Genomic DNA, 12,542 nt, shown 5'->3' on the forward strand with positions numbered 1-12,542 from the left:
CTTCTCAAATGGCCATCGGTTTTGCTATTTAACTACAAATAGCACCAAATCAAAGTATTATATAAAAATAAAGACATATTATATGACTTTAAATGCTCACCAAATCCCATCTATGCACCCTGGTCCAATTCATCTCTGCCCTCAAACACAGCTTCATTTGCAGACTACACTTAGTCTTGAAACCCGTGTTCAATGCCATGGAAAATTAACTATTATGAAAAGATGAGTGAGAGCTATTACAAGGCTGTGATATAATCCGAGAGTTTGTGTGCCAGCATCAAAGCTCCACTCACTGGGTGACTAATTATTGTTGTGACAGTGCAAAGGAGAGCGACTGCATTTTAACATTCCATAAAAGGATTCCATATTCAATTTAAGTTTCCAGGAGACCCAGAGCATGCTTCTGTAACAGGTTGGAGTCATAACAAGAGCAAAGATAATGCCCTGTGGGACTACCCACTACTTAACTTCACTCCATGCTCTAATCGTTCTCTTTATTCTCTTAATAACACTTTAAATTAAATAACTCATCACTGACTACCCAACCAAAGAAAATAGTCTTTCCTGGTTTGTACTATAAAAGCCCTTCATAATTTTTTTTAAACTGTTAAATCCCTTCGCTTTCTCTGCTCCATTGAAAATAGTTTCAGCAGTATCTTGAGTCTCTCTTCACAATATATTACTTTCTCCAGGTTCAAATTTCATGTTTAGATAAAACCCATGCAAAGAAAACTTGCTAGTTACTGTAACCTTTATCCTCCCAGAAACAAGGCAAAAAGTTACTCACTTCAATAAAACAGTTTCCTTTTCTGTTAAGAGCAACTATGTGGAGGCTTTGTAAAATTAAATGAATTGCGTATCAATCAATTCCTATAAATGATACTAAGGACTCTTTTTCATAAAGGTCAGATTTGTATTAGCACATCTTAAAACAACACACAAATACCGAAGATCTGTGGTACAGTTAATGGTTAACTGTTTACCTCTAACCTCTCTACCTTTCTTTCCTCCTTCAAGACGCTCCTTAAAACCCTACCTCTTTGGCCAAGCTTTTGGTCACCTGCACTAAATTCTACTTATGCTGCTCAGTGTCAAATTGTTTCATCTTATAATATTTTTGTGAAGCACCTTGGGACATTTCACTACGTTAACAGCGCTATATAAATATAAGTTGTGGTTAATGCATCATGCACTCAGCAAGTGGGCACTGCATACATCCAAATAAAAGTCAGACATTTTTACATTTTATGGGGAGGGAGAATAATCCATTTGTTCTGTGCTACCCTCACTTAATGCAACTATTTACTTTCCAATTTCAGTGCACATCAAATAAATAAAACATTCCTTATAAATTCACCATTTCTGCAACATGTATTTTGAGGATAATCTTTGCATTCTCGACATAAAAAACTTGGAAGTCTTAAATCAAAAGTTGCCAAATTAAGTTTAAAATAATTTGTCCTATATTTAATTCCAGATTGAATTTGGTTTCATGGAAACTGGTTTATTATTTTATATTTTACAAAAAATTTTAAATTCCCCAGCAGAAGACAGTCTAAGAATACTATAAATTTTAACAATTATAGTTTCAGCATGTCGCTAGGACGGTACTGCTGATCTTGTCCCTTTCCCCTCTCCCAGTGATGAAATGCCTTTCTATTTACCACATCCAACATTACGAATTAATGCAACAAACTTGCATCATACCACCTTGTGGTAGAATGTTAGAATACAACTGTACCACTGTACTTTTCAGTTATCTTAAATAAGGACAATATGTAATTATATGTGTTTTGCACTGTCAAGAAATGTTACCTGAAAAGTCTGCATAGCCAGAGTGTGGTATCCGACAAGATCCTAGTGGTCAGTTTTCGTAGTCTTTCTCTGTCGAGCACAGAGATGTACGCTGCCAAACTGTGACCCAGTAAGGACATATGACCCTGCTCTCCAACATGCTGTAATCTGCTAAATACAGAAAGGTTATTAAAATCTAGCAATGGTTTTCATGGGAAATATCCTCACATTGAAAATATATACATTCAAATAAAATTCATTAGTAATTGAAAGAGCAACATTTAAATTTATCAACCATACAACTGCTACAATATAATCATAGAATCATAGAATCATAACTGCACAGTGGGAGGCCATTCGCCCATCAAGCCCATGCCAGCTCTCTGCAAGAGGACGTCAGCTAGTCCCGATCCCCCGCCCTTTCTCTATAGCCCTGCAATTTCCTTTTCTTTCAGGTACTTATCAAATTCCCTTTTGAAAGCAGTGATTTAGAGTCTGCCTCCGCCATCTTTTCAGGCAGTGCATTCCAGACTCTAACCACTCGCTGCGTAAAAAAGTTTTTCCTCATGTTGCCTTTCGTTCTTCTGCCAATCACCTTAAATCGGTGTCCTCTGATTCTCAACCTTTCTGCCAATTAGAACAGTTTCTCTCTATCTACTCTGCCTGGACCCCTCATGATTTTGAACACTTCTATCAAATCTCCTTTAAACCTTTTCTGCTCTAAGGAGAACAACCCCAGCTTCTCCAGTCGATCCACATAACTGAAGTCCCTCATCCCTGGAACCATCCTTGTAAATATTTTCTGCACCCTTTAAGGCCTTCACATCCTTCCTAAAGTGCAGTGCCCAGAATTGGACACAATACTCCAGTTGAGGCCGAACTCGTGTTTTATAAAGGTACATCATAACATCCTTGCTTTTGTACTCTATGCCTCTATTTATAAAGCCCAGGATCCCGTATGGGTTTTTTAAAATCACTTTCTCAACCTGTCCTGCCACCTTCAATGATTTTTTGCACATGTACCCCCCGGTGTCTCTGTTCATGCACCCCCTTTAAAATTGTATCCCTTCAGTTTATATTGCCTTTCCTCGTTCTTCCTTCCAAAATATATCACTTCGCACTTTTCTGTGTTGAACTTCATCCACCCATTCGATCAACCTGTCTTTAACCCTCTTGAAGTCTATCCCCATCCTCCTCACCGTTCACTATACTTCAAAGTTTTGTGTCATCCACAAATTTTGAAATAATGCCCTATACACCAAAGTCCAAATCATTAATAAGAAAAAAAGCAGCGGTCCTAGTACCAATCCCTGGGGAACACCACTGTATACCTTCCTCTAGTGCGAAACACAACTATTCAGCAATACTCTGTTTCCTGTCCCTTTGCCAATTTCTTATCCATGCTGCCACTGTCCCTTTTATTCCATGGGCTTCTGCTAACATTATTCTATGTAGATCTCCAATCTAGTATAAATATAACATTAAAGTTAGTGACTGTGGGGAATCCCACAGAATTTCTCTCCCAATGGATGTTCTTAATCCATAAAGGCACAAGACTCGGATTAAGGTCATGGCAGGGGGGGCAGGAAGGGAGCAAGGAATGCAGAGGTCATCAGGAGCTGGAAAGTGATAAATCAAGCTCTCCACTTCCTTTCTGGGGCAGTAGCGGGGTGCACGGCTCGGGAGTGGGCCACTTGAATTATGAATTACAGTCCGCTGTACAATTAAAAATTTTGTCTTTTCAAAAGTTGGATTATGTCTAGAGATGGCATTATGAGCTGTACGACACCAAGCGTTCATAGTTACGTGTCTGCAGTTAATGCCGAAAGTGGTTGGAGCAATTGGCGGTGCTGAATTTGTAGTTTAAAAGATGTGTATTGCAGAACTGGTTCATTACCCTTATTTCTGCACTAACAGTGAGGTCTAAATCCTGACTAATGAAGTGCAAAACAAGTTTTAACTGTACTGAAGAAAACCTTAGTCTAATTTACCCCTTTAGCAATATATCTAAAAATTCACAACTTACCGAAGGGACTGTGATTCCTCTTCATCCTCTCCATGCATAAGGTTCTGTACAAGTTGAAGGATACTCGTCATGTCCTGTCCACTGGAAAAAAAACAAGTGGTGTGTTTTAAAATAAAATACATTAAAATCAGTTTCTCAATTGAAAATATTTACTTCCCGTTTAGAAATGCCATTTTTGAAGCTGGGGTGCCGAGCCTTGGTTTCCAGCAACCCCACTGAATAATGTAACATTGCTCAGCATGGCACACCTATTATTTTTTTTAATAAAGTACAGAAACATTTTGCAGCAGTACTTTTCAGTGAATCAACAAGACAGAGATTCCCTGTGGAGCTGGTGATAGTTTAAAAACTTATCTATATTCTACGGTTTTGAAAATAATGAGGCCGGGTGGATTCCCATTGGATAATAAAATACCATTTCTCAGCAAACTAGGCCCCATCAGTGCCTCCAATTAGGAGCCCAACATCCATCCACATAATATTTTTCATCACATTAATTTCAGTTAAAAATACTTTCCATAAAGGAGTATATTTGCATAGCGAAATATACTTATTGCAGTTATGGGGCATTACATTGACTGAAACATTGTTAGAGAATCATGGTTTTTAAGTGCCAGTGCATTTCAGGTTTAGTGATATCACCTTTTAAACAAAACATTAAGGGCCCAAGTTTCAGGCCGTGCCTAGAACGGCGCAGCCCCGACCTGGACGCCTGTTTTTCGCGCCACAAAGTGCGCCTAAAAAAAAAACTTAGATTCTCCGGTCCTATGGAGCCAGGCGCGGCGCAGCACGAGCTGTAGGGGGCGGAGCTAGGTCCCTGCACTGAAAACAGTGCCGGGACCTCTGCACATGCGCGCTACAGTGGGCGCGCATGTACAGTAGCTCCAGGCGCCCAAAACTGTGTGGGAGGGGCCCGAAGCACGCAGCCCCTAGCCGAATGGCTTCACTGGGGCTGCGTGCATAAGGCTGCCTCCCATGCCCAGCTCCTGCTTCCTCCCGACCCGACTCCCGCACTGGACCCGAGCCGCGCTCCTCCTCCTCCCGCTCCCGCCCCCCCCCCCCCCCCGCGGACCTGACCGCCCCCCTTCTCCTTTCTCCCCCCCCCCCCCTTCCCCTTCTCCTCCCCATATCCCCCTCTACCTGCCCCCTCCCCGCGCTGTCAGAAACACAGACATTGACAGAGAGTGAGAGACACACACAGACAGAGAGATAGAGACACTGACAGAGACACACTGGGGAGGGGGGGGTGCATCCCAGCACGCTGTTGGAGGACTCCCGGTGCTGCAGTCGGTAAGTAGAAAATGTTTTATTTATTGATTTTGTTTTCAAATTATTTATTAATTTTTTTTGATTGATTTATTGGTGGATTTTTTGATGTATTTATCATTTATTATTGATGATGGCTCTTTATTTGTAAAACTGAAGTGTTTAATGTTTGTAAACTTCCCTTTAAACCCCCCCCCCCCCCCATTCCCTACGCCTAATTTGTAACCTATGCCTGATTTTCTAAAGTGTAGACAAGGTTTTTTCGAGCGTACAAAAATCTTCACTTACTCCATTCTAAGTTAGTTTGGAGTAAGTTTTCACTGCCGAAACTTTGAAAACAGGCGTAAGTGGCCGGACACGCCCCCTTTTGAAAAAAAAATTCTGTTCTAAAGTGAAACTGTTCTAACTGACTAGAACTGGAGCAAACTAAATGCCGAGAATTCAAATTTCTAAGATACTCCGTTCTACACCAGCTGCTCCAAAAAAATCAGGAGCAACTAAGGCCGAAACTTGGGCCCTAAGAGTCAAAATATTGAAATATTTACTAAAATGTATTTATAAGGCATGTGAATTCAAACTTTATATTTTTTTACTTCTCTTACGTTCTCCACCGAGTTTTGGATTGAAATACACCTGTAAAAACTGTTCTTACCAGTTTAGTCTTCACTAATGTTAGTACATGACTACATGATTTATAAGCAACTAGTTTGAAATGATTTCATGCTATCCTAGAATTCATTTTGTGGAAAGATGGGAGTATGGTTCCTAATGAATATTTTGCATCTGTTTTCGCAAGAGAGGGGCGATGCAAACACTGCTATAGAGGAAGGGGAGTGTGAAATATTAGATGAAATAAACATAGGGAGAGAGGAGGTATTAAGGGATTTAGCAGTTTTGAAAGTGGATAAGTCCCCAGGCCCAGATGAAATGAATCCCAGGCTGTTAAGTGAAGCAAAAGAGGAAATAGCAGAGGCTTTGACCATTTTCCAATCCTCTCTGGCTTCAGGTGTAGTGCCAGAGGACTGGAGAACTGCTAATGTGGTATCTTTGTTTAAGAAGGGAGAACGGGATAGATCGAGTAATTACAGGCCAGTCAACCTAATCTCAGTGGTAGGAAAATTATTGGAAAAAATCCTGAAGGACAGGATAAATCCTCATTTAGAAAGACACAGATTAATCAAGGACAGTCAGCACGGATTTGTTAAGTGTCTGACTAACTTGATTGAATTTTTCAAGGAGGTAACCAGGAGGGTCAATGAGGGTAGTGTGTACGATGCAATGTATATGGACTTTAGCAAAGCTTTTGATAAGGTCCCACATGGCAGACTGGTCATGAAGGTAAAAGCCCATGGGATCCAGGGCAAAGTGGCAAGTTGGATCCATAATTGGCTCAGAGGCAGGAAGCAAAGGGTAATGGTTGATGGGTGTTTCTGTGATTGGAAGGATGTTTCCAGTGGGGTTCCGCAGGGCTCAGTGCTGGGTCTCTTGCTTTTTGTAGCATACACCAATGATCTAGACTTGAATATAGGGGGTATGATTAAGAAGTTTGCAGATGATACTGAAATCGGCTGTGTGGTTGATAATGAAGAAGAAAGCTGTGGTCGGCAGGAAGATAATCAACTGGTCGGCAGGAAGATAATCAACTGGGCAGAACAGTGGCAAATGGAATTTAATCCAGAGAAGTGTGAGGTAATGCATTTGGGGAGGGCCAACAAGGAAAGGGAATATACATTAAATGGTAGGACACTGAGAAGTGTAGAGAAACAAAGGGAACTTGGGAGTGCATGTCCACAGATCCCTGAAGGTTGCAGGCCAGATAGATAAGGTGGTTAAGGCGGCATACGGAATGCTTGCCTTTATTAGCCGAGGCACAGAATACAAGAGCAGAGGGGTTATGCTGGAACTGTATAAATAACTGGTTAGCCCACACTGGAGTACTGCATGCAGTTCTGGTCACCGCATTATAGGAAGGACGTGATTGCACTAGAGAAGGTACAGAGGAGATTTCCGACGATGTTGCCGGGAGTGGAGAATCTTAGCTATGAGGACAGATTGGATAAGCTGGGTTTGTTTTCTTTGGAACAGGAGGCTGAGGGGAAACCTCATTGAGATTAATACAATTATGAGGGACCTAGATATAGCGGATAGAAAGGGCCTATGTCCCTTAGCAGAGGGGTCAACAACCAGGGGGCATAAATTTAAAGTAATTGGTAGAAGGTTGAGGGGATTTGAGGGGAAATTTCTTCACGCTGAGGGTTGTGGGGGTCTGGAACTCACTGCCTGAAAGGGTGGTAGAGGCAGAAACCCTCACCTACATTTAAAAAGTACTTGGATGTGCACTTGAAGTGGCATAACCTGCAGGGTTACGGACCTACAGCTGCAAAGTGGGATTAGGCTGGATAGCCTCTTGTTGGTCGGCATGGACACGATGAGCCGAAATGACCTTGTTTCATGCTGTGAACTTCTATGATACTATGATTTTTAAATTCAAGTGTTTTAATATGCACATTATGCAGCCCTTTAAAATCCATTCAGCAATTTAACCCAAGAAGCATTCTGCATAGGAATAACTACAATTTTAAGTTGCAGTACTATTTTCAAAAATGCATGTGTGCATTCTAGTTTGTTTAATGATGAATTCTTCCATCCCTGGAGAAAACAATCCCCCAGCTCACTGTCCAACACCCTCTCAAACTTCCAACTCTCACTCCCGAGTCTTTTCACCCACTTCAACACATCTGCTGCATCCAATCAGCTCAACAGCTACATTGCCTCTGCTTTTATTCCCTCCAAGTCCCTCACTATCTCCCATTCCCGCCGCTTGCTCTGGTATAATTGTCATTTCCCGATTCCTAACGCAGAGTTCTGCAGATTGAAACACACTTGGCACAAAATGCTGCTCACCAGCAGATCTAGCTCAATCAACGAAAGCAATATTGCACCTGAAAGGCAAGAATCCTAGACTTCTCTTCTTAACGGCAAACCATGTCTTACACCCCTTTCCTCTGCCTCCCATATTTTTAACTGAAACACCAAATAGGAGGAGCTCATGGATTTTTTCATCTCAAAGATTGAGACCTCAGCTGTCTCAAGCTCCAGTCTCCACATCCTTACCCGATTCCATATCAGCATCTTCCTCAGCTCCCTCACCAAGCTCCTCTCCGAGGCCCACCTCCTGCAGCCTAAACCTCCTCACTCAACTCCTTTTCACACAACTACTCTTGCTCTCCATACTGTCTCTGAAATTAATCACCCTTGCCTCAAAAGACCTTCTTTGATCCATCTCTCTTCAAATAACTCCAATTTCTCCATCCACTCAGACTTGTTCTCATTAGCCAGCTCCAAAACCACCTGTCCCTCTTCAAATCCCTTTAATCCAGTTTCTGACCTGCCGACAGCACAGAGACTGCTCCTGTCAAAGTCATGCATTAAATCTTCATACTGTGACATGGTGCACGAATTCTCCTCATCAGCGTTCAACACAAAGTTACTTAATCCACGGTCTCTCCTCTGTGGTCTATCTCAATGGCACCATCCTAGCTTGGTTCCAATCCCATTTATCTTAACATAGGCAGCATCGCATCTGTAATTACTTTTCAACCCACTGACAGATGGGTGTGCCCTAGGCTCCATGTCTGATGCTTTTCTTTTCCTGATCTACACAGCGAGATCATTTGTTGAAATTGGGCTCAGATTCCAGATGTATTCCGACAATGGCCACCTTTACCCCTCTGCCACAATTCTCGACTACCACTGTACTGCCAAGCTATCTAGCCAATAGCAAGTCCTGGATGAACAAGAATATTCCTCAACTCAGTATCAACAAGCTTGAAGCCATTATGTCCAGCGCCTTCCTAGAATTACACAAACACCCTCCAACAGCTCCCTCAGACTAAGCCTGACACTACACACCCTCACCATCCTATTTGAGACCGATTCAAGCTATGAACTCTAAAGTCTTGCCACCACGACTACCTATCTCCATCTCTGCAACATTACCCAGCTCCACCCCTTGCCTCACCCTGACTGCCGCTGAAATGCTTATCCATATCATCTTCACTTTGATATTAGATTATTTCAATGTTCTCCTTGACGGTCATCTGAGTTCTATCCTTTTTAGGTTACAACTCCGTCACACACATCCTATTCTGCACTAAGGCCTATTCCTCCATCACCCATGTGCTTACCTACCTTCACTGGCTCCCTATCTACCTGAACATCAATTTCAAAATCCAGTCCCCTCTATAAATCTCTCTACGTCCTCTCCCCTCCCTACTTCAGCCACCTCCTTTTGCCTTATTTTTCTGTTTCCATCCTCCATTATTCTAATTCTGGCCTCCTTACATTTTCCCCTCTTCTTCAGTCTCTTTCGGCCATTTTAGCTCCACACGTGGGGAAATTCTCTCAGCACCTCTGCTTCGCTAGCGCTCTCCCCCCTTCAAAAGCTTCCTCAAAATTAAACACCTCTGATGTTACTTTTCCTCACCACCATTAATGCTCCTCCTTCCATTTGTTTGTCTGGTTATTTCCATATATGAAGTGTTTTGGGGTGCTTTGCTCTCTTAAGCTGTTGCTAGCATAAATGGAATCAGGTCATGTTCCATATACGGTAATGCTAGCTCTCGAGAATTACTCGTGAGACACGCGATTTTGAATGAAAACTGAATGAAAATTTACCCCAACTCGTGATTCAACTCTGAAGTCATGTTTTTTTTTCTTACTTTATTAAACTCCGCCATCTCAGCTCCAGCAACAAATATCTTCAGCCTACCTCCCCGCCCCCTACACTACATCCGCCCTCTCATTGGTGGAAGTATGTCAGCCCTCATGTCAATCATTGAGATTACAAATGCGATCAGATTGAGGGCAGTCGTAAGATTGCCGCATACATAGTCGGAGATCATGGATTGTTACCGGAAGTGGCGGCAAATGATTTGATTGACATCATTACCCAATAGACAATTGTGTTGTCAACAATGACATTAGAAGCGTAAATCAGAGAAAGGTTGAAGCTATCAAACTGTATTGAACCTTTTCAGTAGCACGTTCCGATGTAAGGTATGACACTAGGTAGGAGCCTTTGCAGACAATTCCTGCTATGGTTCGATTGTATTTTTTTTCTGATTTTTTTTCTGAATTAAGTGAAAATATTTTGCATGGTGTTGAAAAGTAAGCTAAAGTGTGTACGATAGTTGGTGTTTAATTCAGATGATAGTTAAATTTGAATGGTTCCCTTCCCTTCATTCTTACAGAAAGCTGTCTTTATTTCTTATCTGTACAGAAAATCACTAAACCTTATACTTGGGCGGGGGGTGGAGAGAATCACTACATGAGCTGGACATCTCAAATAAAACAGATTGAAGTGATTTTATCGTGTTTAAAATTCTGACGGGATTAGACAGAATAGGTAGACAGAGACTGTTTCCTGTGATTGAAAGGTCACGATTAGAACGACAGTGTTCTGGAAAGATTAACGGTCAAAAGCAGAGCAAGGCCAGCCTGCAAGTGACACGAAAGCGGGGCCACTGATCCAACTACTCCTGCTCCAATTTCTTATGTTCTTTACTCATTGACAGCTGTGACGCTTCCTGTCTGGGAGAAAGGATCACAGAATGCGCTTCCTGTTCGGGAGCAAAGGTCGCGGAATGCGGTTCCTGTCCAGGAGCAAAGGGCAGCTAAGGGGCGGGGAAAAAAAAGCAACTCATGATTTCTATAGCAAATCTCATGACTTTTTAAAGAGCTTGTCTCCTGATTCGTGAGGCAGTGGGGTTGGCAATACTGAACACAACAAATTTAAAATAACTAAATTTAACAGGTGTTCAAGCAAATGTAATTCAAAATTAAAAAGTCTCTCTATGGGATTACTGTAACCATTTACAAACAACATCAAAAGAATGCAAATAAAATTAACATCCAGAATTTGGCAGATTAATTAGGTTTTCAATAATATTACCACAGTATATAAAACTAGAAGTAAAATAAATACACTGCAAAAAACTTGATTTGCAGCATTACTCACCCGCCCTGCAATGGGCCAGGAATATCTTTTCTGACATATCTCTTTTTCTCTCTCTCTTCATCTGCTTCCCTAATTAGATTAATAAAATTGAAGACATCACGAATTTGAGTCGTCACTTGCAAAACAGAAACACCTCTACTGACCTTACATAGACAAAATGTTATTTGAAAAGATACATTTAAGTTATCAATTTTATTTAAAACTTTTAAAAGATACCTCTCCATTAAATACTTTCAATTACAATAAATTGGTGATATAACTTGTTACTTTCTATAATTTATTTTAGTCCAATATATGAAGTCATAACTATTGTAAAACAATTACCAAATATTTAAAGTATTACTCTAATTTTTTTGCTGTCAATATTGAAATATTAAAAACACTTAAGTTCCAGAATAATCAAACTAGAGATCATTTGACGCAATCAATTTTTCCATAGCTGCTTTGTCCAGCCCACAATTACCACAGCACTCAAATCTGCATTTAGTTTAATTAAAGGACACACAATGGTGAATGAACATACTATGTCCAAGTAACTGATAGAGGAAATTGCTTGAATTTTGGCAAAATTCCAAAGTGAGTTCTGAAGTTACTGAGGTGATTTCTCAGAAACCGATGAAAGGGACACCTGGATGTTTCAAAGTTTTGACAATGATAAGAAACCACCAAAGTTGTGAGAGAAGATATTTACAAAAAATGTGTTTGTAATGTGGTTGTGCAACCTTAAGTTGTTGAGTCGACCTGTTCCCAAATCACTGACAGATAATAATTTCAACATTCATTTTTCTCTTTCCTTCCTGCATGCAAGAAAATTCACATTCGTACCTCCTAAACTACTTAAAAAATGCACTGAGTTTTTATGAAGTTATTTAAGCGCTACAGATTACAAACTAACCTCCGAGTGTCCTCCAACATCTTCATAGCCTCGTCGAGGTTTTTCCCCATCTCGACTAAAGTGGGGTCCACCATCTGTCAAACAGAAATGTAAACAAATATTTGAATCTTTCAAAATACACAACTTGATTGATACTTAATGGTTCCAACATGTATCTAGTTGGAGGAGCGTCACACTCGAGAAAGTAATGTGTTTGCTGCAGTATTCCTCCTCGTACGACTGCTCCAAGTCCTGCCAAAGATCTCCAGGGGAATGGGAAGGAGGCAGAGAGAGAGAGGAAAGAGCGAGAGGAGAGATCATTGGGGGAAGGAATAGATCATTTGGGGCTTGGGGGGGGGGGGGGGAGGGAAAGAGACATTCTAGTTTACATACCGCCGACATACCACCAGCAAGAAACCACCTTTTTTTCCAGACGGTATGCGCTCTGGTGAAATGCTACCAATGTTGGACTTTTGGGCAGTCTGTAATGTGCTCTGTGTGGGCAGACGGTATGCACAATGCCCGGCAGTATGTCGCTGATGACTTTCCCGCCAGGTGGTATG

General features: G+C 41.3%; 1 protein-coding gene across 4 annotated transcripts in view; it reads right to left on the bottom strand.

Annotated features, from left to right (window-relative positions):
• The window catches only part of pdxdc1 (pyridoxal-dependent decarboxylase domain containing 1), a 61,813-nt gene extending 49,724 nt beyond the window's left edge, over positions 1–12,089 (bottom strand). For 2 of the 4 annotated variants that reach the window (XM_070870280.1, XM_070870277.1), the window contains exons 1-4: positions 12,001–12,071; positions 11,106–11,174; positions 3,821–3,901; positions 1,816–1,965 (exon numbers count right to left, since the gene is read on the bottom strand). In XM_070870280.1, the coding sequence (XP_070726381.1) occupies positions 1,816–1,965; positions 3,821–3,901; positions 11,106–11,174; positions 12,001–12,050 (350 nt within the window). In that variant the 5' untranslated portion in view covers positions 12,051–12,071. Of the gene's footprint in view, positions 1–1,815; positions 1,966–3,820; positions 3,902–11,105; positions 11,175–12,000 lie in introns of all 4 variants that reach the window. The other 2 variants (XM_070870281.1, XM_070870278.1) reach the window with 2 other exon arrangements.
• Positions 12,090–12,542: the final 453 nt, after the last annotated feature.

The sequence above is a fragment of the Pristiophorus japonicus genome, unplaced genomic scaffold, assembly GCF_044704955.1.
Source record: "Pristiophorus japonicus isolate sPriJap1 unplaced genomic scaffold, sPriJap1.hap1 HAP1_SCAFFOLD_1256, whole genome shotgun sequence".
NCBI classification, from domain to species: domain Eukaryota; kingdom Metazoa; phylum Chordata; class Chondrichthyes; family Pristiophoridae; genus Pristiophorus; species Pristiophorus japonicus.